We start from the raw sequence: 27,310 nt of genomic DNA on the forward strand, positions 1-27,310 counted from the left end.
GGATTCTTTGGAGATTGTTTCAGAAAACAGTTTGGCAGTGTATTCTTTTTATAGTTAATTTATTTTCCCAAATCCATGTACAAAAAAGATATAGGTCTATTCGAAATAAATTAACATGGATTCTTTTAAAATGAAATTAAATGTTTTAAGACATTCAAATGAAGACTGCATGATCTTTCCTACTAAAGTTCTCTTTGCTAATGTATTTGTTTTAAATATCATTTTTGTCTTTCAGGAGGTATTATATAGTGACTGTAAGAGATTTATTAAAAAACCTCAGATCTCTTGATAGTGCTTTAGTACTTTGCCTCAAAATCTGCACACAGGCAAAATTCCTAATATTATGAGTTGGGATTTTCAGTGTAAGAGGATTTAAAATCTCTGCTAAAGCAAGGGCTTGTTAGCTGTTTCTAAGCGTCATATATCAGAAAGACCCAGCTACTTACCAATCACTCAAACTAAAATGGGGCAGGCCAGAACACACGGAATGAAGGAGACCAATTTAGACTAAGTGGGAGGTATGAAGTTCTCTTAAAATGGACCTTTTATTCTGCAAAGATATCCAATCCAAGTCCAGAAGCAGACAGAATCATCAGTATTTACATTTACATAGGCATGGATCTCTTTTTATACGCAGATAAGGTTCATTTTTCAAAGGTTTTCATTCATTGAAGCAGTTTGAGACATAGTGTTGGAAAGAGTTAGTGTTTGGGTGTTTGCAGATTTGGAGTTAGAGACCCCAGTTATCTACTCACAATTTATGTGACTTTGAAACATTCCCAATAACCTTCCTCTTTTTTCCCCCATAATAATCTTTATGGATCTCAGTTCCCTACCCTCTTACAGTTGTTCTGAAGATTCAATGAAAGAATACCAAAATACTTCACACACTACAGAGCATTATATTATCGAAATTTGTATTATTATGACTACCACAGCTAGTAAAACATGATTAGATAACTGACCTGTAAACAATCCATTGAAAAATCCAACCAAGTAGGTTGGATGTGTTTTATTTTTTGAAAATATGTTCACTTAGAGAACGTACATGAGGTCCAAAGTGGGCAATGTGTTTGTCTCCATTCTTTTGAAAATACTAGATCTTTCATTATTGACTTTCAATGGACACAAAATCGGGAGAGATGACTGTACAACCTTTTTCTGAATAGTTGGGTATTTTATTTTATTAACTATAATCCAGAAGGGTCATGGCTGTTTGTAAAGAGAAATTTGCCTCCTGGTCTCGTTTCTTGAGATGATTTGTATCTGGTTGAGTGTCCGGCAATGGTGTGGGGTGTGTTGGACCAGCTGGGTATTGTTATTAATTTTTGTTTCTCTGTGTTTCTCTCCCAGCTATCGGCAGGACCCTCATCCCCCGTTACTTTAGCACTGTATTTGAAGGAGGGGTGACTGACCTGTATTACATTCTCAAACACTCGAAAGAGTCGTACCACAACTCATCCATAACGGTGGACTGTGACCAGTGTGCAATGGTCACCCAACACGGGAAGCCCATGTTTACCAAGGTATGGGGTGATGTGTAACGTGGCTTGTTCTTCTCTGTGTATGGAAGGATAATCATTAAGAACTTTCTTCTCGAACTTGGAGCTGATTTCTCACATCTTAAACATTTTCAGGGTTGTGAGATAATCTTTTTTTGCTCGTCACACGGCAAGACTCTTGGTGAACGCTGTTCTAAGTTATGTGCATGTTATATGGAGTACAGTCAAGCACGAGAGAGCCTCAAAACTAAGAGGAAGAGAGGTTTGGCTGCCTGTTAAACTCAGGTTGCTACATGAGAACTTTGGTTTTTGTACAAAAAGTCTTTTACAGCTAAAAATATTCTCCCATCGTTAATCGTCAGATTGAGACATACACTCTGGTTTATCCAAGGACCATCTTGAATCTCAATCATCATCATAATACCATTCGATACTAAAGAAATTATATATGTTACTACAATTAAATACTTTTTAAAGCTAAATTCAATGTGAACAAACAGGGCAGAGGTAAAATCCAACCAACCAAAAGTCAGCTCACCGTAAGCTTTAAGGAACATACAAAATGTAAATGAAATTAGGGAATTTGGAGTTTAAAGGTCGTTTCCCCCAAATTCTAAGAAGTTCTGTGATTAGTCACTCAGCAAGTAAGCCAGAATTTGGTTGTGAAAGAGAGAATAAGAAACACAGGGGAGGGGAGAATAAGGATCAGATTAATCTTTCAGGCAGAATTCAAGGCACTGTGAAGGATTTGAAATGAAAAAAGGGAAGAGATAGAGAATCAACTCCCTTCCACCCATTCTGCACCCATGTCCTTCCCATGCATGGATAATTGACATGGAGGACTCCCTTTAGGCAAAGACCTTTCTGGAACACTACAGAAAATCCCTTATATCTTCTCCCAAGTAGAAAAGCTAATAACACCAAATATTTAGTCATAGAATCTGGCAAACGGAAGCTTATTTTAATGAACACTAGTTCAATGAATTTTGACTAAGACTCAATGTGAAGTTAATTTGTAATATTAATGATAGCAGCTATCTCTTTTAGTTGGAAACACAAATGACAACCCTCTCTTTATAGTTAAGACAAGTTGAATTATCAGGGTGAAGTACAAAAACCCAATTTATAAAACTGAAAATGTGCACAATATTTCTCAAAGAACAAGTAGAAAATGTTTATTATTTAAAGTATTCTTTGATCTTGTTGGTACAGATTAATCTCTCCGGTGCCCACAATGATACATAAAACCAAAGGCAAAGGAAATGGTTATATAATGCAAAAACGAATCATCAAATGCCACTGCTTTTATGGTATCTTGACTTTGTCAGTAGACATTTTAAATGTGGGGTAGGAGTTGGACTTTCTCTTTGTTGCTTTTTAACAGTTGAGAGGAAGGTTGTCATTCAGAGGCAAAGAGCATCCCCACTGTATGCAGAAGTCTGTGCTGGGAAGAGAGTTTTGCTGTGTGGAAAGGAACGGTCACTTGCATGACAGTTTAATCTGTCCATGTCACACTTCATTTGGAGATGCAAAACATTTACATAATCTTGTATATCAGATGGATACACAATCCATTTCTAGAGATACAAATCTGAGCACTGCAGAGAAAGTCTTTTCTCTGCTGCTTCATTTTGTTGTTGTTGGTGGTGGTGGTAGTAGCGGTTTGTTTGTGTGTCAAGGCTTAGTGTTACTTTTAGGTAATTCATTACCACACAAATTCCTATGCTTTAAGGGAAAAGAAATCCATGGTAATTAAATAATACTTTGCCATAATGAAGTAGCTACTTCCAAAGCCTGTGGCCATTGAAAATAAAAACGCATCTTACAGCCATCCTTTTATGTATTTCCTCATTATCTTCTCAGGCCAAAACTTTTCCATAAACGACACTGGTCAGTTGCTCTGAGGATATAGTGCTGTCTCTTCAGGACTGGTTGTGTAAATCAAAAAGAATCCCACTCTTCCGATGAACTGATAAATTGGGTTTTTTTATTCACATGAAAAAACTAGGGTTTTCTCTATTGCATTCTTCCTCATTGGGAATGCTCCCCTTCCAGATGGCTGAGTGGTTTGTTCGGGCGTCCCAGGCACTCTCCAGGAGACCTGCATATTCTCTTGAACTCAGCTCTGTCATCCTGAAGCTTCAGTTATTTAGATCACCCATCTGACTGTCCTCCATGGCAATACAATTTGCCAGCTCTTCTAATGAATATTCCCATACTGTGATGAAAAATATTGCTTTCTGGGAAGTGTAGCTTGGCTGTGTGGACTTAGTCCAGATGCTAATTATGCACATTTATTTTTAGAAAATTTGAAACGATTTTTTCTTTTTTTTTTTTGCTCCTTAGTGATTATTATACAACCCAAAGAATCTTTCCAATTTTTCTTTTGTACTTATATTAATTAAAAATTACTCATCTTCGTGTAAGAAAATAATGTGGCTATTTAGTATAAAACAGTGGACTGATAATTTTCTGTATCACAAAGAAAAATAGTCTGGAAGCCGATGTTTTCTTTTTAAAGGGGAGCCTGCTATTAGTACATGGCATTACTTAGCACATTATGTGGAAACAGTATCGCATTGTTCTAATTTAGACTATCAATAAACTCTAATTCCCCAAATAACGTTTGACCCAGTGCTTCTGAGTTGCTTTTATGAAAATTTGGTCAACTGGTGAATCAAAAATCAGCTGCAGTCCTAATCAACAGTAATATTTAATATTCCTCAGAGTATAGTGCACATTTTGCAATTTCCTGATCCTAGGAACATTATAGATTATGGATAAATATGTAATTAGAGTTTTAAAACACACATTATGAAGCCTTTCTTTTCTGTATTCAATTTCAAATCAAATCGAAAACTAGGGCTTAATAATCAGAGAAGCAATCACCAAGGTTTTCAGAATCAAAGACCCTTGAGTTGTATTTGAGGGTGCAAATACTGGCCGATGCTGAGAGGAGCCCTCTCTGGGGTACGTGTCGGGTTACTCTTAGGTTTGACAAACTAGAACAATAATTATAGCCATTAATGGACACCTTTATCAGTTCTATAAATGTAGGCTTATTTTTTTTCTGGTCTCCATTATTTATTATGAAGTGACTTACCACCATAGAAGTGCCATAGAAGTGCACCCGTGAGCTTTCTATATGAATACTCATTCATGTCTTTGACAATTTTGTCATTCTACCTTAGCCTATATACCACGTTATACTCCGGGATTTCAACATTTAAATTCTTACCTTGACTGTAACCAAATCATTATAATATCAATGAGCATATTACATATGTATATACATATATATGTATATATATACACACACACATATATATACATATATTTACACATACAGTATCTGTAAGTAAAATACAATGAGTCTTATGCAACCGTTAATCTAAAAGCACAATTCCATGCTTTCTGGTTGGTGAACCCGTAGAGATTTGGGGAGAGTGATGTGCTCAGAGAGGGCATGGAAGCTTCTTACTTCTCCCCACATAGTTTGCTCTATGCATCCCTTCCATCTGGCTGTTGCTGAATTGTATCCTTTTATAATAAGCTAGTAGTATAGTAACTAAAATAAATATAATAATATAATAATAATAATAGCATTATTCTGTGCATACTGTTCCAGGTATAAAGACGAAGACAATTAAATGAACACTCTCACCTAAAAAGCAGATTTTATTTCATAAAAGCTATATGAGAACCGTATTAGCCATGTAACTACATGGTCAATATTTCTTCACAATTAGTCAAAGAAAGAAAAGGGTTAAAAAGCTACCGGTTAGTTTGAGAAATGTCTTTTTGAGTTCTCTTGTCCCTGGCCTAGTCTCAAGCTAGCACGTGATCTGCTGAATGCCTGCCAGCCTCTTTCTTGTTGATCCTCCGGAGACCATCTGTGCTGGGGGCATTGATTAGAGTGTGTCTGCTGGGATTACATCTTTTCTGTTGCCATGCCAACTAATCAGCTGATTTTGGTTACCACAGAAACAAAATGTCAGAGCTCACAGTACGGTAACATGAATTCAGCACAACAGAAAATGTTTTCTTAATTGGAGACCCTTTTGATTTTGGATTCCAAGTGAAAAGCAGCTTTAAAAAGGGGGGGGGCAACTTTATAGATAAAAGCTACATTAATTGTATCGACGAAGAGGAATGTGCAGAATTTTTCTGAAAAGAAAAAAAATTAATTCCTCTTTATAAGCTATGCCCACATTTTACCATTTCCAAACCAAGTAAATATATATATATATATATATATATATATATATATATATATATATATATATATACACATTTCTTAAGTGCCTCTATTCTATCTGCTGATAGTTACATATAAAATAAATCACAAAGCTTCAATTTCCTTTAACTTCCAAGATGGGGGCGGGGGCGGAGAGGCTTCATGGGGCTTCGGAGGAGGCTGTGGGTCTAATTACTTGAGGAAAACCAACAGTGACCAAATTCTCTTCTATCCTTTCATTTGAGGAGTCATTTAATTTTTTTTTTTTTTTTTTAAAGAGAACACCCAACACAGTCAACTCAGATTTAATGCTAAGGATTGTGCTCTTGCATATGACATGCCCTGGATAAAGCTGATTCCTTGGTTTGGGCTGAGAAAGGAAGACCCCAAGGCTTGTTGCAGTTTTCCCTTTCGTCACCCTGTGACAGTTTGACTGCAAGAAGGGTCCTCACAGTAAACAAAGGGACACAATTTGACTTGACCTTACAGATGCTCCAATTGAGTAATTCATCAGAAGGACCTCCTCCATGATGAAATTCTTTGCCAGTAAAAGTACACCAGAACCTCCATCTGCCCTGGGTTTGTGGTTCATAAAACACAAAACAAATAGATTAGATAATAAAAAAAATAAAAGCATGACGTTTAACTGGGCTAATATTTGTTTAAACATCCAATAATCCTTTCTGTTTAAAAAAAAAAAAAAAAAAAAGGATTATAGCATCCAAATATCCCTGTCCTGTATTGTCAAGACATGTCACTGTCACTGGCTGGCTGTAGTTACCTCCCTTTTGTGAAAGGCTTCACTACGTGTGGCTTCTATCATGCTAGCACCCCAGGGGGAATTGTGTGGCCTAATCTCCACGCAACTCTTTTGAAAACCTTGGTAAATTAATTCCAATTCTGAGATGCTCTCGAGGAGTGTATTGGAGACACTAAAGTCTTCCCCCATTTCAGTGTGCTCAACTTCATGGCTAAGTTCATAAATGAGTCTCTGAAGGCCACTCAGCTGAGGAGTTTGGGGAGCCAGGTGCCCAAATGCCCGAAATTACCCACAGATTCTGCTAATTGGATTTGAGTTAGAGGGGTTCATCCAGATTATCAATAATGATTTTACAGTGCTTTGGAGACCTTTGATAAAATGAAAATGGCAGACATCAATAGCATCTTTCTTAAGTAACACCCTATCACAACATGTTACTAGTTCTTCTGTACTGGTATTTGTGGCTTCCTTAAGGAAAATACTATCTTAAATTAGAGTGACTAGAAAGCACCTAACCCAGTGCCTAGGACATAGTTGGAACTCAGTAAATGGTAGCCTTTGCTATTAAATTTCCAAAGAGGGAAATGAGTATTAATATTTCTTAAAAGGTTAATATGAATTGCTCATTATCTCCATAGATTGTAGTTTTAGAAATGACCATATCCTCTGTTGAGTTCATCGTCAATTAAATATTGTGTAGTGCAGTGATTTCCAAAGTTTCGTGTGTTTGTTTTTAGCATAAGAAACCTTTCTCCAAAAAAGCTTGGTCAGAAGCCCAATATGTTAAAACAGATAAAACTGAAGCTGTTCTGGTTGAATCTAGAAAATGAGAGGGGATCTCAGAGTCCAGATGGAGGCCAAGCTCTTCCCAGCAAAGCCCCAAGATACCTCCCCTGAACCCCAGGGTCTCAGCACCAGTGGTCTAGGGTTCTGTGTTGTACAGATGCATTTTTTTTATCTTTAGAGCTATCATTTACTATCAACCTACTGCGTGCCAGGTGCAGTACTAGGCAATCTACATAAACCATTTCCTGTAATGTATTTTCCCAACAGCCCTACCTAAGGGTATTATTAGCCTCATTTTACAGATGAGGCAACTGGAACTTAGGGAATTTATTTCATTTTCCACACAGTTCCAAAATGAGTAAAAAGTTGACTGAGGATTCGAATCTAGTACTTTCTGATGCCGAAACCTCTGTCCACTATTTTGTGCTGCTTCTCCAAGGCCGGCATGGACTGAATCACGAGTTATAATGATTGAAACTGGACTAAGGTGCTACCACCTCAACCTGTCTTATAGTTGAAATAGGCTCACTGGTGTGCGATTGCCTAGTACTTTCCTCCATTTCAAAGTCATTAACAGTGAAAAGGAAGGTAAATAAAATAGGAACTACATGCTACAAATGATCTGAATATCAAAAGAAGGTAATAAGCTACCCTATCATGGATCATTCTATCAAGGAAGAGAGCCTCCGAAATTTCTTTTTTTAAGTTAATAATATATGATATGTTTTTCTTACAAAGATAAAATTGCCCTCTCCCCAAAAGCTGGCCCTTCAAGCAAGCAGAATTTCATTGCTGATATGATATGATTCAAGGCATATACTCCAAACATGCCTGTGCTTTCCACATGTCAGTAACTGACACTCACTGCCTTGGGTTAAGCATTGCCCCCTGGAATTTCTCTTTGGAAATGAGAACCTCTGGTGGGATAACTATAGTATCTCACACTTCAGCATGAATAATTGTGTTAGGTACTTTATTCCAGAGTAGGATTAACCAAAATTTAAATAAGAGCTCAAGCTCCTATGGTAGAAAGATGATGAAAGTGGGGGGGAAAAAGTTGGTGAGAGGATACCATTTTGTAAGCTACATAGTGTGTGCCAGGTGTATTTAGCATAATATCACTGTAAGATGGGCTTTGTGTCCATATTTACAAGTGAAGAAATGGCGGCTCACAGAGTTTCACTCATAACTAGTAGCTCGTGGCTAGTAAGCAGCTGGCTGTCTTTTGAACCTACTCAGTCTAGAGCTTGTACTTGTCTCAGTATGCCATGGATGAGCCACTTGTGTCCCATTTTGTCAAGATGCACAGCCATCCAAGCCTAGTGGGGGAGTAGCTGACGTGTGAATTACAAAACATGCTGTGTTCACCAAGCGCATAACAAATGAGTGTGTTCTTTGTTGCTTCTAGGTGTGTACAGAAGGCAGACTGATCTTGGAGTTCACCTTTGATGATCTTATGAGAATAAAAACATGGCACTTTACCATTAGACAATACAGAGAATTAGTCCCAAGAAGCATTCTAGCCATGCATGTAAGTAATTCCTTTTCTATCTCACTTTCTTTCCTATTATCCCGTCATTTCATTCCAGGAGGAAAAGTACAGTTTCTCTCTGAAAGAACTCCAGTAGTCTCCACACTTTACATAATTAACTCTAAATTTTGCCTTTTTCCCTCAATCATTTTAATCCAGGCCCTTTTCCCCCTTCTTTGTTTCTGAGTGTGGTGAATTGTGAGAATTTTTTTTTCCCCTTTGGATACTTTATTATTTTAAACTCTAAATTGAGGTTATCTCAATAAACAGTTTGTACTTTTCTTAAATTCCATTCAGTCATTATCCAGTACTGCTCTGCCTGGGCTAATAAACCTGTTATTTATAACGGGAAAGAAATAAAACAAGAAGTAAGAAAAACAGTTTCCAGTTTTGATTAGAACCATCTGAAGAGACTTGGGGCACACGGACCTCAGATCTGTGTCAGGAGTTGGCCTTTCTAGCCAGTGTTGGAATGAATTGGAGTATTTGGGGTTCGCTTGGTTTCCACTGGACATAAATCACATCAGATTTGTTGAACACCATCTAGGTGCAAGGGTGGATTCGATGCCAATCTAGAGATTTGATAGGAACTAGTCAAGTGCATTCCCTTAAGAAGGAGTCAAAAGGCATTGACTGAAATAAGTCCCTCCCCCTTCACGCATGATATGGCAGTTTCCATGGAAAAGCTTTGGAGCAAAATCAGACTTAATGACCCTGATTTTTAAGACCCAATATAATCAAAAGGGAATAAAATAACAGTAGCTGGCATTTATTGGGTGTTTGCTGCATGGGTCCTCGTGCTAAACGTTTCATACACGTTATAATTAATCCCCATAGAAACGCAGAAAGGTGAGTTATCATCATTCCTATTTTAGAAGTGAGAAAACTGAGGCTCAGAGGAGTTCAATAAGTTGCTCAATGTTTTCAGCCTAAAAGTGGCAAAATCAAGGTTTCAGCTCAGCTGGTTCTGACTCTAAAACCCAGAGTGATAAGCCAGCTATCTCCCAACTGTCCGACTGTGGCTGTCACCCCAGGCATTTGTCCTCACCCCTCTCCTGCCCGCTGGTTAACCCAATCCCTGCCCTTGTGCTTTCTTCTCTGGCACCCCCATCTGCTGTTCCATCTTTCTGCCTCTCCTTGCCCGAAGTCCCTCTCAATTTTCAAAGCCAAGTTCACATCCTGCACGCTCCTTGAAACAGTTTGAAGTAGCCACTCTTATTATTCTCCAAATAGACTGAGAGGCAGCAGATAGTGGGCAGGAGTCTGGGACCTGGAGTGAGACCACAGGGGTTTGTGTCCCTGCTCCTGTGTGACCTTGGGCACGTGACATAAGATCTCTGGGCTTCCAGGCCCTCATCTATAAAATCGGTCCAGTAATAGAGCCTGCCTCGGAGGATTGGTTTGAGGATTAAGACTTATGCATCTAAAGAACATAGACTAGGACCTGGTCCATAGGAGGTCCTCAGCAAGTATTGGCCATTGTCTTAAAGCAACACCAGCAACAAGATCTTTCCATTCATCTAATATTATCCTGTCATCTGACTATGATGTAAGCACCTTGACACCATGTACGACTATTTGATGCATCTCCATAGAACCAGCTCTTCCTGGCACAGGGGAGGCTCAATAAATCCTGGCTGCATGTCCAGAGAGACCCCCTTTCAAGAAACTGACATGCAAAGTGACATGCTCTGACTATTTTCTCCTACATTTTGTTTTTTATTTTATGCACAGAGCCAATTGGTTGTTTCACTGTGAAGAAATTCTTCAGAAAAGAATAAATTAAAGTGCTAGTATAACCTAGATAGTCTCATGAATGCAGACATGGAGATAAAGGAATATTTACTTAAGTCTCCCCCTGGTTAGCACCAATTTGCTCATACCGATTGAGAAAGAAGATATCCTAAAATAGAATCCGGATAAAATTTTCATTTTTCTTTCTGGCCAAACAGAATATTTGAGGTGAACCATGGAACTTTCCATCTCTCTTTTAAATGTGGCTGATATTTTGGAAAATGTAGTGCATATCCTTATAGTCTTTCAGGATGAAAATTGTTGAGGATATCGATTTGTAGCCTCAACTTAATGGGGAGGAAAGTTAGAATTCTTAAATATAAATATAGATTTTTATACATATATATTATATATATGTATATAAAATACACACACACACACACACACACACACACGGTGCCAAAAAAAATGTATACACATTTTAAGCAACGAAAAAACTATTAAAATTGTAATACTCAATATCTACCGATAACAAAAGATGAATACAAGTCACTTTTGACTTTTGCAATTACAAGAGGTGCTCAAAGTGGTTACGATTAGCATCCAGACACTTCCAATTATGACGAACTACTGCTTGAGCAACAGTGACCAAAGTGTCCACTTGTATACATCTTACTGGCACCCCCAGTAGGTATTATATTTTATGGCAGTTGCAATGTTTTCATATATAATCCTAGACTCTGCGCTGTTAAAACAACACTATCACAACAGGAAGCGAAGGCCCATCCTAAAGCGTGTCTTCTCAAATGCAGAGGCTATGACCTCTGATGAGTGCCAGAGACCTAGGGGTGTCCTGACTTGACGACCGGCCTCTTGAAGACACAGCCTCTCACGGAGCAAGTCCAGCCGTTTCTCCCAAGACCTGAAAGCGCATCTGACTTGCTGGGTTCTCCCTAGCCACGGGCCTGGCACCACGGATCTCAAGTGTCCTTGAGTGCTCTATGCAAGTGTCTTCAAATGTAAATTAACTTATCCCCAGCAACCTGCCCTCAGAGAAAAAGCAACACTGAGGAGATTGCATTTCTTGGCAGCTGTAGCACAGCCTGAGACTCTCAAGATCGTCCTGCAAGGATCACATATGTGATTCTTTTTTTCCTGTTTAGGCACAAGATCCTCAGGTGCTGGATCAGCTGTCGAAAAACATCACCAGGATGGGGCTGACAAATTTCACCCTCAACTACCTCAGGGTAAGAGCAATGCGACGGTTGTATTTCCTGGTGAGCTTGAAAAGTACGTTAGAGGTTTATATGTATCGTGAACCAAGGAGTTAAAATGAGGTGACATAGCACAATATGTATGTCTTGTACATGGTGTGTGTGCGTGTGTGTGTGTGTGTGTGTGTGTGTGTGTGTGTGGTGTCAGCAGAGGAAGGGATTTAGCTCACAAGCATCAAACTTAGATTTTGTCGGGGTTGAGCTTCCTTTCTATATTTGTATCTCTCTTGGAAGTAATTCTTCAAAGGCTAGCAATGTCTGTCTCATAAAATGCTTTGGTACTGTGTCCGTCTGCTTGTCTCAAGTTTCTAATGTGCTGTTGTCCAGTTCATGGCCTCTGCGTCTCCACCCAGCGACCGGTCACCCTGAGGAGACTCAGCCATGCCCTCCAGAGAGAGTCCCTGAAGAAATCCAAACCAGTGTGATAACACAGACATGTATTTCTAAGGCTTCTTAGGGATTCTCTGTGTAACATGTAACAGATTTCTTGGTTGGGATATAAAGTCAGTTTTTATTTTAAAAAATTAAGTGTTAGGCAGAATTTTCTGCCTCTGTATTTGGTGTAATCGGGTTGCATACATCGTACCGGTTAGTGTGGAATTGCGGTCATCATGGCGCTGGTAGAAGATATAGTTTCCCACATATAAAGCAAGCATTGTCCTCCAGGATCAACCAGAAGGCAATCGTCACAGCCCACATTTCTTTGCCTCTGATTTGCTGAGTTCCCGTCTTGTCACTGTGTACAGTTCACTTCTCCAGGACCCCCACTTCATCCTAAAGTTGATGCTATCTTTTCTTTATCCTGAAGGGCTGGGCAGGTTAGTGAGTTTTGTTTTGTGTTCACATTCCTCTGTGTACAGTCATTTTTGTGTATATTGAAATGCTAAAGTCTTTGGCCGGCTTTCTCTTCCATGAATTAGGAATGATTTGGAGAAAGGCTTCTCAGTCATGTACTCATTGCAAAGTGCCAGTCACTAGGCTACGTGCTGAAGATTCAAAAGTCATAGTACCTGCCATCAAGAAACTCGCTCCCATGAGAGTCAGACCTATAAAGAGAGAATATTACATACAAAATGATAAATACCGTGATAGAAGTTTCCAGAGGGAATTATAGAGACATCGCAGAAGAAACAGTCACAGAAGCCTTCATGGAGCAGATGATGCCTGAATTCAGTGTGAAAGAATGAATAAAGGAAAACCAGAGGAAGGGGACAGGAAGGCCATTTCTATGAGAGGAAAAAGAAGGAGCATGGATTGGGGGTGGAATTCCAAGCAGTTTGAGTCTGCTGGGGCATGAAATAAGGAGCCAGAACAGGCGGGAGAAAGAGTTAGCTGGGATCCAGGTTTTGGAGCAACTGGCTGGCTGGGCCGCTGGGCTAGGAGCCTCTGAAAAGGTGAACATGAGGGTGGCAGGGCCCCCCTCCTGGCTAGACGGAGAAGAGACCTTTTCTATCCAGCCCCAAGGCTCCAGAGCCAAATCCAAGCATGACAAAAGTCAGAGTCACCTTCGCACGCACCACCTTACCCCAACACCCCACCATTTTGACAGACCCAAACCAGGTTGTTTTCCACTCAACAGCCCCCTGGTCCCTGCTCAGAGGGGAACAAGAGTCTGCCCAGGAGGGTGGGTCGACAGGCACATGCTCCAAGCTAGGGTAGCTGGGGCTGTGTTCCTCCAAAACTCTGGGCTCTGCATTCACACCTGGCCCGCTTGGGGCCACTGGCACAGTGGAGGTGGGTAGCAAGGCCTGGAAAGTGAGGGTCTGTGGTGTTCTGTCCGCAGGAATTCAGAAGGCTGCTCAATACTGTTGGGCATTTCATCTTGTCAGGGACCCTGAGAGGTTTACTTTAAACCATCTGAAGATGCCTCTCAGGCAGATAAAGAAGTTCTATACTGTGTGTCCTTAGCTGACCCCATGAAGCGAGCTGGGACTTTGGAGTCTTGCCCTAGACTTAGCTGCTAGCTTTCTAATGAGATCTTGGACAGGATCTGTATTATGTATTTGTTTAGCTACATTTAACACAGATTATTAAATGCCAAATTTCCTCTTATTGTCATCCGTAAAATGGTGACCTTCACCTTGCGGTCACAAGGCCCACCTGCCGAGGCCCTGCAGTACTCTGACTCTAGCCCGTGAAGACTGAGGAGCCCATACCTGCAAGGGCTGACAGTAGCACCACCACCTCTCCTGAGGATGAAAGAATCCATGCATGGGTTTCAAAGACCACCACTTAATGTAGCACTCGCTGCACGCTGTGCCACGCTAGATGTCCTGACTTCACCAGTCTTGACAATGGCCCAGGTGCCCTAGCATCATCCCCGTAAGAGAGCCAGGACCAGAGCAGGTGCGTAATTGAACTCATTCTCCCAGCTTCCCACCACCAAGTGGCAGGACTGAGACTTGAACTCAAGCATCTGGCTCTAGAATCCAGGTGCTTCATGGCAAAAGGCTGTTGTCTTTCTAGTAAGAGTGTAGAATTGTGATACTAAGAGGAATTGGATCACATCTTCCTTGCCTCGATGGGGGAGTCAGCATCTATCAGAGGTCCTTAATCCTGTTGCCAAAACCAGCTCCTTGTAGAGTTTAGCATGACGATTAAGTGTGACAATTCATGAAAAGGGTTTAGCACAGGGCCTGGGGACAGGAAATGCCCAGTTAGTAGTCACTGTCTTATTTTATTGAGCACCTATTATGTGCCTGTCATTGTTCTTTGTACTGGAACCACTTAGAGCACCACAGCATCTGGCTCTCTGCTCTCACTTTGGGTCCACCTGATGCTACTTTATTTCCCCAGTTCATGCATCCTGGATGAGCAGCTGTGTGCCTTTCCTGCCTCCATTCCTTCCTTTGTTCACTCACTCAATCAGTAATTCGTCTATTGATTGCTTCCTGGTATAGTCTCCTTCCTAAGGTGGCACTCATGGGCTGGTGGGTGAGGCCAGTGGGGTGCAGTCAGTTCCAGGATGGTGTGCTGCCTCGGGGGATATGCAATGGAAGGCTCCTGGGTCTCAGGACAGAAGCCTCCCAACAGCTCCTCAGAGCAGCTGTGGGCCACTTGGCAGGTCATAGCTGAGCAGAACCTCAAACTCAGCTCTCAAAACCAGTGCACACAGGCTTCCATAATAAGACCTGGCCTGGTTAGAAGTTGCTAAGAATGACAAACAAAGGTTATTTCTTCAAGGTAGACCCAGGATGTAAGCTTTCCCTGGTCTTCATATCATCTAATATTTGTAAGACAGCTGGGCCATCACAAAATGCATTTATTTATAAAATAGCTTTAAAAGCTGGGGCTCCCCCAGCCTGCTGTGGAACTGGCATTTGCTGGAAGCCGTAGAAAGTCATCTGAAGTAGTGTTTAAATAGAATTAATAAGGAACTTCGATAACCTCGTCCGTATCAGAAAAAGAGGTCAGGCAGGTATGTAGGCAAATACTTTCCCAAGAACTTCTAAATCAGTAACAGAATTTTAAAAATCGATAGCCCTGCTTTGGAAAGGAGGGATGGAAAGTTTAAATACTCTAGACTCCTGAAGTTTCAACATGCTTGTGTCTTTCATGCAGCAAAATTAAGTAGCCCCAAAAGTAAGCGATTAGAGTCATCTCGCTTCTCCCAAGAAGTTCATTTATTCTCATGATTCCAAGTCATTGTCACAGAGGCCTGCAGTCAGGGAATATGCAGAGCTGACATCAGTGGCTCTTGTCCCTGAAGGAAGGAGCGGGTGAAGCACAGTGGCTCAGCTTGGCCCTTGTGAATGTGGATGGTGGCACTGCACCCAGATACTGGCCTGGCAGCACTCTGCAGGAGACTGGTGACCTGATGCTTTTGAAGTGACAACAGAATAGCTGTTGTCACTTGATTTGAGTTGTCACGTTGCCTGCTGACACTTCCCATGGCCTCCCAGCATAACCAGGCTGGAGGTGTGCTGTGCTGAGAGGTGTGACAGTGGCTGACTGGCTGGTCCCAGTGGAGCGGCAGCTGGAGGTAGCTGAGTGGGGATGGTGCTCTAACGAGGGGCAGTCACACTTCCTCTGGGGACTGCCTCCTTGATCTCTGGGAGGCTGGAGTGTCTTTGGGGTAGTTACCTGACTGGGGCAGGGAACAAACTTGCAGAATGAGGAAATCACTGCCTCGTGGCTGCTAGGCCTTTCCAGAAACTGGGTGCTACATTTCACAAACTGTGTCCACCATCTCCTGGGGAGGGAAGCTGTGGGGGGATGGCACCCCTCACTCAACGCATTCCGGTGAGGGAACTAGAGACCTAGAACGGGGAGAAGGAGCCAAGCTAGGAATATAGGAATTGTTCTTTGCCACATTTTTTTGGAAAACAACAAGTCCTGCTGTCCCTGCAGCATTGTATAAAAAGATCCAGTGCGGCATCCACAGTAAGCGGGTGCAGTGTGATCGGCACTGAGACATCTAGTCAGTGAGACCTGCCTCTGGAGCCTTGTCAGTTCCCATCACGCCCGCTTTGCCCATTTACTCATCGATCATTCCACAAGCATGTGCCAGTCACCTTCTCTGCCTCTCCCCACATCTCTATCTCACATGTCATCCTGCCACCCCATAAACCCCCTGCCGTTCGTGGAATCTGTCGCTGCCTGAAACACTGTTTCTACCCTTCTCTCCCATCCAGTTTTCCCAGGCTACTTCCTTTCCATCCTTCAGGACTCATTCATCCATCACTTCCTCCGAGACTCTCTCTCTGATTCTCAGCTGGGGCAGCTCCCCTGCCAGCACTCCTGGTTTCATGCTTAGCTCTTGGTGGGTCCTGTGTAAGAATTCTCACTCTGCTCATGTGTATCCTTCACTAGACTCAGAGCAACCTAAAGACAGATCGATTATCTTGTATTTCTAGAGCCACACGAGGTCTAGATCACAATAAGCACTGGGAATGTCTCTTGAATGGATGGTTGGTGGATGGAAGTTTGGTAAATGAAGACTGTATTTTGCATGACACCAAAAAACAAAACAACAAAACGCAGTAGAAGTACAAATTTCTTCATCGGTGATTATATTTGTCTGTTTTCTTTGGCCAGATTTTCTTGATGCTGGGGTACATAAACATTTTTTAAGCATTGTGTTTAATGTGACTTTAAAACATCTTGTCCTGCGTCCAAGCCACAAGACATTCTCTTTGTCATGTTTCCTCTTACTCTTTATCCATGTATATGCATATTATCTGCATAAATGTAATCAGTATACATATGAGTTCTGAATGCTATTTGGTACACAGTTTTGCATGTTTCTACACAGTCATCCTATTAACCACTTATAATAGCTGCAGATATTCCAGTGTGGTGCTATGACAGTGTTTATTTAATCATTTCTCTAAATGTCGAGCACTGAAGTCAAGTTCAAATTGCTGCTGTCGTTACACAATACCATTCTTCTAAACACCTTTGCCATGTCCTGCTCCCAGCGGTGTTCTCTGCAAGCAGAAGGCTGAGCTACGGAGGTCATGTGGTAAGAAAAATAAGTGTGGTATGGATTCAAAGAAATATGGGTTCAAATCCTAACCTCCTTACTACCTATAACGGCCTTGAGTAAGTTGTTTACTTTCTCTGAACCTCACTTTCCTTATCTGAAAATGGGAACGAATAATGTTCCACAGGTTGGCGTGATTTACAGGAATAGAGGAGTGAGAATTTATAAGACTCTGGCACACAGAAGGAGCATACTAAGTACCAGTCCTCTCCTGTGCTGTCTGAGAGCAGATCAGGGCTCAACGTTCACTTTTGCTACTTACTTCTTATATGAGATTGATCAACTGCCTCCATTTCTTGCAGCCCCAGGTTTCTCATGTGTGAATGATTATGTACGTTGTGAGTCATATATAGTAAGTGCATCACAGGTGAAGGTTAAAATGATAATGCATGTGAAGAGCACATTTAACTCTAAATTACAACACCAGGAAGCCAGTAAGTCTCATCTCATTTATCATCTCCTATACATTCGTTGGTCATGGCCTTGAATCCGTTGCTGAGTTGCTAAAGCCATATGATAGATCAGGGAAAAAAGAGAGAAGTCAATGATTAATGACATCTGCCAAGGAGGGTAACAAGACGGAGTCTGGGACACGTGCATGTATTTGGCAACCCCTTCCCAATACAAATCTTATTACAAATGTTGAATTAGTATCACTGGGTGTTTCAATGTTATCTATAAGCTTTTTGTTGTTGTTGTTTGTTAAATAAGTCTAACTTTTTAAATAAGCAGTATCATCTTCTGGGCCTGAAAGCATTTAGGTCTCACAGTAATGTTTTTTGAGTCTGTACCTTTAATTTCCCAAGTGAATGAAGATTTTTGTTGTTGCGATTGTTACACTTTAAAGAACATTGGTCTCTGTATGTGGCTTCCTCTGATAGCAGAGTATAGTCCAGTGCCTCCAAGCATTGGGCAATTAGCTTTGGACAATGACTCCCAACAGAATGACATAACGTGGCCTCTAGGAGAATGAATGTGGCTGGAGTCAATGTTTGGAATCCTGCTGAGGTGTTTTTGTTTCTTTATTTTTATAAGACTTTGGCTGCCAGTCAGGATATTTTCCTTGGTCTTATGCATGAGAAGGGATTACAGTGCAACCCCTTTTCCCACCTAAATGCGAAGCCTGAGAATGAAACAGAAATCCCTGCTCAGAGATTGAGACGACCTGTAGTGATTGGCGGTCAGAATGGGCTGGGATCTGGGCAGACCATTCACCGTTCACTCATTCAGACAGATCAGCAACAAATACTTATTAAGTGCTGTGGTTGGGGGAGCAGGAACCATACCAGGAAATCTCCTGTGTACTTTATAGACCTTCAAAAGGCTCACAGCCCAATGTGTGCTATTCAAGGTATCATCTGTGGGTCACTGCAGGTTTGCAAAGTGTTTGTTGCTAGTTTATGATGAGATAAGTCCAGAAAATGGGAGTAAGAACTTTAAAACTTTGATAGCAATGTGACATTGCCAGGGCATTCAACTTCATCCAAGTTCATCCTGTGGACTCATCCCACTGGTCAGGATGCAGAGAAGTTCATGTGTTATCAAACCCTCATGATGAGTGGTCACTAGTCAAAGGCTGGAGCGGCACATGTCACAGAGTTTGATGAGCACTGCATAGAGCACTGTGACACAAATCTGGTTCAGAGATAAGCTCCAATGTATCTAAGCACCACAGGGAATCATACTTATCATCGTAATACCATTAGGTATTGAAGACATTCTATATGATCTCAATAAAAGGATGAGTTAGGTATTATTCTCATTTGACAGATAAAAATTTGTCAATGCCTACGGTCACAAACCTAGTCCAGAAAGCAGTGCTTTCCTTGGCTTATTTCTCAAGCCTGCTACATACTCCACTGGTGGTAAGACTGGTTGCTTGGTGTGTGCCCACAGAGGAGAGATGGTGATTTAAAAGTGAGGGATTTCTGTTTCTCATTTGTTTGTCTTGTTCTTTTGTTGTTTTTGGTTTATATACCACATATCAGTGAAATCACATGGTTCTCTGCTTTTTCTGTCTGACTTGTTTCGCTCAGCATTACTCTCTCAAGATCCATCCATGTTGTCACAAATGTTCCTATATCTTTTCTTACTGCCGAATAGTATTCCATTGTGTATATATACCACAACTTCTTTATCCATTCGTCTATCGAAGGACATTTTGGTTGTTTCCATGTCTTGGCCACAGTAAACAAAGCTGCAGAAACTCATAGACACAGACAATAGTTTAGTGGTTGCCAGAGGGTAAGGGGGGCAGGGGTGGGGGGTGGGAGATGAGGGTAAGGGGGATCACATATATGGTGATGGAAGGAGAACTGACTCTGGGTGCTGAACACACAATGGGATTTATAGATGATGTAATACAGAATTGTACACCTGAAATCTATGTAATTTTACTAACAAATGTCACCCCAATAAATTTAATTTAAAAAAAAAAAAAAAAAGTGAGGGATTTGGCCTCTGAAACAAAGCTGTCACACCTCATTCTGACTTTTCCTCTCTTTCCCCGCCTCTTCAAAATAAGGCTCCATCTGCGAGGAGGCAGGGAAAGGCCTTCCAAACCATGGGAACACTCCACGCACAGAATGATTAAGACTTGGAACACCCAAAGGGCACTTTTAATTGCATTTGGAGATAGAAAAGTAGTACATATGACTACACGGTAAGGGAATTAAAGCAGTGAACTCTTAAAGAAGTGAAATAACCATAACATACAGACATCGCAATGTCTAGAAAACTTATTTCTAACCTCAAGCCAAGAGGGAATGGCTAGCCGAATATTTAAAGAATGTGTGTGTGTGTGTGTGTGTGTGTGTGTGTGGTGCAAAAGTAATTGCAGTTTTTGCAATCATTTTTAACCTTTTAAATCACAATTACTTTTGCACCAACCTAATACGCACACACACACACACACACACACACACACACACACAGTATTTTAAATTTTAACAGAGCTGTCCTAACTGAAAACAATTTCACAGCCACAGATGCTTCTAACATTCTTGGCCTTAAAACTACAAATACGGCTTGGATTAAAGAAAGTAATTTCTCAGTCTCAGATACTAGCAAAAGAGAAAGAAATTGTTGTTTAACAAGACACTGAAAATCAGGGGAGACAGTAAAGTGGGAAATTGGCAGTCTGGAAGGAAAAAGAGCTGAGGGATTGCAAAGTTAAGTACAAGGTGGAGCCCAGAGTTCATCCTCCTGAGAAATAGCCTTCCTAATTATCTAGAATGGGGGGTGGGGGTAGGAGGGCATCTATCAGGAAAATGCAGAGAAGGGGGCAAGGGGAGAGCTGTTTGAATTGAAGTGAATTGAATTTTAGATCGTAGGCAGGGAAGTATCCTGAAATATGAAGAGGAGCTAATAGGTTTCACTGCTTAGTTATGAGGTTCTAGATCTTTCTCTGTGTCTGGTCTCTGACTGTGCTCTAACTTTGCACCATTTTATTGCCCATAGAGCACTCAAATTCTTTAAAGAGAGTGACTATTAATTAGGTTGTGTGGTCTCACAATCTGTTCTTAGAAGAGTCCAAGGAATATAGTTAAGTAAATAATAAACAATTATGTGAAGGCAGATGAGGTTAAAGTCTTGATCTATATAATGAGCTTGAAAATGGCTATAAATGTGTACTAAAATTAAGATGAAAAACAAATAAAATTAAAAATGTTCTCCATATACCACCCAAAGGAGAAGGAAGGACAGTGAACTGGTGTCATTCAGTGCCTATTATGGGCAAAACACAAATGTGGTTTTATTTAATTCTCAGAACAAGTTTGGGAGCTAGGTGTTAATGACCTCATTTTATAGAAGAGGTAGAAACTGAGGCTCATAAAGTTTCTGGGACTCATTTGATGTTATTCAGTGGGCAAACTGCCAGGCTGGGACTTGATCCCATGTTGGCCTGATGCCCTCACTACTCTGTCACGCTGCAGAATGTCACCTCCTCACAAGAGCTGGGTGCAAGACCTGAGTTAGGTCAGTCATTTCCACTGAGATGACCAGGTTGTTTTGCTAAATTGTCAATAGGCAGTTGCCAACCAATGCAATGGATGGAGAGCACTGAACATTAAGTATAATGGGCTCAAATCCCTGACTGGAATCATCCCACAGTGGGCTACATCCCTGTTTATCTCAGACTTTTCCAAAATCCCAGGCCTCAAGGCCATCACTCATCTTCCAGATTTTTAATTCTACTATTACACCCAGATTACTATTTCTACTGCCTGACCTATATTTTGAAGACATAGATTATGTCATGTCATTCCTATGAAGTGGACTTTAAAACCACCTGTTTAAAACCACCCGGTGAAAATCCGGCAAGGCCTTATGGGATCTGACTTCCCCAACTTCATCTCAGAGCACTCTCCACTCCCCTGGTCTGATTTTTGCATTTTCAACACACCAAGTTCTTCCCTATGGCAGGGTCTCTGTACTTGCTGTATCAGATCATTTATCTAGCTATAGAACCTGAGAATTGTCGACTCTTCCAATGCCTCAATTTTCTCATCAATAAAATGGGGATAATAATAGTCCCTTACGTCAAGGAATTGTTGAGAGGGTTAAATGCATTAACACTGGTAGAGTTCTTAGAATAAAGCCTGGCATGTGGTAAATGCTCAATACATATTTGCTATTTTGTCGTCATCATTATCATCATTATCTCCTCCATTGCCTGGAATATTCTGGCCACAATTTTGCATGGCTGGCTCACTGTCATTCAGGTCTCAGGACACACACAAAACCTCCTCCAAGATATCTTTCCTGGTCTGCCTATCTAAAGGGAGCTTGCCACCCCAGCCATTTCTATCGTAACTCATTCCCTGTCTTCTTTTCCTCGTAGCGTTTTCATCAGTTGAATTGCCTTGCATAATATAGTTTAGCCCTCTATTGTTTCCCTACTTCCCATGCCCGTGACTGGAGTGTAAGTATTTTGAAAGCAGGAATATTGTCTTTTCTTCCCTACATGCAGTGTATAGAGAGTTAATGATTTTAAGTCTACTCAACTTGACATCTGCTCCTTGAAAAGTTGGAAGTTTTAAAGGGCAAACCACTGATAAAGCCAAAATTCAGAGACATCATCAAAATGGTGGCGTGAAGTGAGCCTCTGTAAAGCTCCCCTGGAATTTACAACTAATCGAACAACAATAACTCCACAAAGGACTCCCTGCACAGCAGACAGGCAAGACGAAGAGGCCCACTACTGAATTCACCTAAAGGTGGGCGAATCGCGCGAGTGGGGGAGGAAGGAAGAGAGAAGTACGGAGACAGAGCCGCGCCGGTGCAGGACGCAGACCTAGCTCAGTGTTCCGAGCTCGCAGCATCCCAGAACTACCATAGCTGCGGGAGAGGGAAAAACTCGGACTGCTAGGGCACTGTTTATGGCCCACAGGGCTGAGGGGGCAGCATAAAATACAGCTGAACCCAACGCTCATGGCAGAGACCTCGGAGAAAAGACTGAGGAAAGAAGGCTGAAAACAGTGGTTTAAGCCCTCACTGCTGAGCAGAGAATGGAAGCCTTAGGCACAGAGACTAGCTGCCCCCTCCCTACCTTCCCAGAGCTCGCCCCGCCCCCACCTGCCCGGTGCTAGAAGTGGAACAGTAGCAGTGTCAGATCAAAAGAACAGAATATTTGCTGCTCTGAGAACTGTGGACTGCAGACACAGATTCGCAGCCTGACTAGTTCCGGCAAAGAGGAGAGAGCTGTGGAAACAGAACCGGCTGTGGTGGTGGTCGCTGCCATTGCTCTGGGCTACCTCTCACAACTCACCCCGCCCCTGGCCCCACCTATCTGGGCGGATCCATGCAAGAGTAAACAGAACTGCTGAAACATACAGGCTCTGAATCTGGTGCAGGAAGAGCTTTGGAACTTCAAAAGCTCTCCACATGCCCACATGGAAACTGCGCCCTGTCACCCAGGCAAACTATTAACAGAGGAGAAGCCTGTCTCCCAGGGAATCCCCTCATTGTGTGAGAAGCTAGAATAGTGTAGACAAAACATAGCACTACCTTGTGAGAGAGAAAAAAAAAAGGCTGCAGTTGGAGAGAAAATAAAACATTCTACCGACAAGTACTGGCAAACAAAATCAAGACCTCTTCCTATCTACCTGTTGCAGAAGCCACCCCTGTAGATGTCTAGGAAGAGAAATAATAAATCAGTAATTGCCATGAATAACCAAAGCAACAAGACAGCTCAGAAAGAAAGTGAAAAGTCTCCAGAAAAAGATTTTAAAGATATGGAAATATGTGACTTAAATGACAGAGAATTCAAGATTGCAGTTCTGAAAAAACTCAACGAGATGCAAGAAAACACAGAAAGGCAGTTTAATGAACTCAGAAACAAAATCAAAGAACAACATGAGAATTTTACGGAAGAGATTGAAATTTTAAAAAAGAACCAAATAGAATTTCTGGAGATTAAGAGCTCAATAGAAGAAATTAAGAATGAAATAACTAGCTTAGGTAGTAGAGTTGACCAGATGGAGGAAAGAATTAGTGACATCAAAGATAGAAACCTGGAAATTACATGGATGGAAGAAGAAAGAGACTTGAGACTTAAAAGAAATGAAAGAACTCTACAAGAACTTTCTAACTCCATCAGAAAGAGCAATATAAGAATAATGGGCATACCAGAAGAAGAAAGAGAGAAGGGAACAGAGAATATATTCAAACAAATTGTTGATGAGAACTTCCCAAACTTGTGGACAGAACTGGATCCTCGAATTCAAGAAGCAAATAGAACACCTAATTACCTCAATCCCAACAGGCCTTCTCCAAGGCACATTGTATTGAAGCTGTCTAAAATCAACGACAAAGAAAGAATCCTCAAGGCAGCCAGGGAAAAGAAGATGGTAACCTACAAAGGAAAGCCCATTAGATTATCATCAGACTTCTCAGCAGAAACTCTACAAACCAGGAGGGAGTGGAACCAAATATTCAAACTATTGAAAGAGAGAAATTATGAGGCAAGAATAATATATCCAGCAAAGATATCCTTTAGATATGAAGGAGGAATAAAGACCTTTCCAGTCATACAGAAGCTGAGGGAATTTTCTAATACATGACCTGCACTATAAGAAATACTAAAGGAGGCTATTCGACCACCATCAACAGGGACAATTGTGGCAAGCAAAACATAAAAAGGGGGAGAGTAAAGGCCTGAACCGGAACATGGGAATGGAGAAAGTAAGCGTGCTGAAGAAAATGGAATACTCTAAATATCAAACTTTCTTTTACATACACTTAAGGGTAACCACTCAAAAAAAATCCAGAACTGAAATATATACTGTAATAAAAGAAGAAACAGAGGGAAACATCATAGAATACCACCACACAGAAATAATAGACAACAACAAAAAGGCAAAGAAACAATGGAGACACCGCCTTACCAGAAAACTAAAGATAGAATGACAGGAAATCCTCACATATCAATAATCACCCTAAATGTAAAGGGACTGAACTCACCAATAAAAAGGCACAGAGTAGCAGATTGGATCAAAAAACTAAACCCAACCATATGCTGTCTCCAAGAGACACATCTGAGCTACAAGGACAAGCATAGACTCAAAGTGAAAGGGTGGAAATTGACACTCCAAGCAAATGGTACCCAGCGAAAATCAGGTGTAGCCATAAGGATATCAGATGAAACAGACTTCAGGGTGAAAAAGATTACAAGAGACAAAGATGGACATTTCATAATGGTAAAGGGGACTATACAACAAGAAGACATAACAGCCATCAATATTTATGCCCCAAATAAGGCAGCACCGAAATATACCAAGCAACTACTAACAGAACTAAAGGGAGAAATTGACCAAAACACAATTATACTAGGGGACTTAAATACATCATTGACAGCTATGGATAGATCATCCAAACAGAAAATAAATAACAAAATAGCAGCCCTAAATGACACATTAGATGAAATGGACATAATTGACATATATAGAGCACTTCATCCTAAAACATCAGACTATACATTCTTTTTTTTTTTTTTAATTTATTGGGGTGACAATTATTAGTAAAATTACATAGATTTCAGGTGTACAATTCTGTATTACATCATCTATAAATCCCATTGTGTGTTCACCACCCAGAGTCAGTTCTCCTTCCATCACCATATGTTTGATCCCCCTTACTTTCATCTCCCACCCCCACCCCCCTTACCCTCTGGTAACCACTAAACTATTGTTGTGTCTATGAGTTTCTGTTTCTCATTTGTTTGTCTTGTTCTTTTGTTGTTTTTGGTTTATATACCACATATCAGTGAAATCACATGGTTCTCTGCTTTTTCTGACTTATTTCGCTCAGCATTACACTCTCAAGATCCATCCATGAAGACTATACATTCTTTTCTAGTGTACATGGAACATTTTCAAGGATAAACCATATATTGGGACATAAAATCAGTCTCAGCAAATTTAAGAGGATTGAAATCATACCAAGCATATTCTCTGATCACAAGGCTTTGAAATTGGATATCACCTTCAAAAAGAAAGCAGGAAAAAACACAAATACATGGCGATTAAACAACATCCTTTTAAAGAATGACAGGGTCAAAGAAGAAATTAGAGGAGAGATCAAAAGATACATAGAAACAAATGACAATGAAAATACATCCTACCAAAATTTTTGGGATGCAATGAAAGCAGTTTTAAGAGGGAAATTTATATCATTACAGGCCTATCTCAAGAAACAAGAAAACTCCCAAATAAATAACCTGATGTTACACCTTAAAGAACTAGAAAAAGAAGAACAAGAGAAACCCAAGGTCAGCAGAAGAAAGGAAATAACAAAAATCAGAGCAGAACTAAATGAAATAGAGAACAAAAAGACAATAGAAAAAATTAATGTGACAAAGAGCTAGTTCTTTGAAAAGATTAACAAAATTGACAAACCATTGGCTAGACTCACTAAGATAAAAAGAGAGAAGACACTGATTATCAAAATCAGAAATGAAAAAGGGGAAGTTATCACGGACACCACGGAAATACAAAGGATCATCCAAGAATACTATGAAGGACCATATGCCACCAAATTCAATAAACTAGAAGAAATGGACAAGTTCTTAGAAACATATAGCCTTCCAAGGCTGAACCATGAAGAACTGGAAAATCTAAACAGACTGATCACCAGTAAGGAAATTGACTCAGTCATCCAAAACCTTCCCAGAAGCAAAAGTCTGGGACCAGATGGCTTCACTAGTGTATTCTACCAAACCTTCAAAGAGGATCTAATACCAATCCTGCTCAAACTCTTCCAAAAAATTTAAGAAGAAACAGTACTCCCTAACTCATTTTATGAAGCCAACATGACCCTGACACCAAAACCTGGTAAGGACAACACACACAAAAAGAAAACTACAGAGCAATATCTCTGATGAATACAGATGCAAAAATCCTAAACAAAATTCTAGCAAATCGAATACAACAATGCATTGAAAAGATTATTCATCACGACCAAGTGGGGTTCATCCCCGGGGCACAAGGATGGTTCAACATCCGCAAATCCATCAATGTGATACATCACATAAACAAAATAAAGGACAAAAATCATATGATTATATCAATTGATGCAGAAAAAGCATTTGACAAGATACAACATCCATTTATGCTTAAAACACTTAATAAAATGGGTATAGAAGGAAAATACCTTAACATAATAAAGGCCATATATGACAAGCCCTCAGCTAATCTCATAATTAATGGTGGAAAACTGAAGCCCTTTGCTCTATTTTCAGGAACAAGACAGGGCTGTCCCCTATCACCTCTGCTTTTCAACATAGTGTTGGAAGTCCTTGCCAGAGCAATCAGGCAAGAGAAAGAAATACAAGGCATCCAAATTGGGAATGAAGAAGTTAAATTATCACTCTTTGCAGATGACATGATGCTATATATAGAAAACCCTAAAGACTCCACCAAAAAGCTATTAGAAACAATCAACGAATACAGTAAAGTTGCTGGCTACAAAATCAACGTACAAAGTCCATTGCATTCCTATAC

General features: G+C 40.7%; 1 protein-coding gene across 12 annotated transcripts in view; it reads left to right on the plus strand.

Annotated features, from left to right (window-relative positions):
- LDB2 (LIM domain binding 2) overlaps positions 1–27,310 on the plus strand; it is a 353,147-nt gene that overhangs the window by 272,921 nt on the left and 52,916 nt on the right. For all 12 annotated transcript variants that reach the window (XM_088792752.1, XM_088792730.1, XM_088792760.1 and 9 more), the window contains 3 exons: positions 1,354–1,526; positions 8,694–8,816; positions 11,714–11,797. In XM_088792752.1, coding sequence (XP_088648878.1) covers positions 1,354–1,526; positions 8,694–8,816; positions 11,714–11,797 — 380 coding nt within the window. The remainder of the gene's footprint in view (positions 1–1,353; positions 1,527–8,693; positions 8,817–11,713; positions 11,798–27,310) is intronic.

Source organism: Rhinolophus sinicus, chromosome 1 (genome assembly GCF_057876585.1).
Source record: "Rhinolophus sinicus isolate RSI-liver-muscle chromosome 1, RSI-T2T, whole genome shotgun sequence".
In the NCBI taxonomy this organism is placed as follows: Eukaryota; Metazoa; Chordata; class Mammalia; order Chiroptera; family Rhinolophidae; genus Rhinolophus; species Rhinolophus sinicus.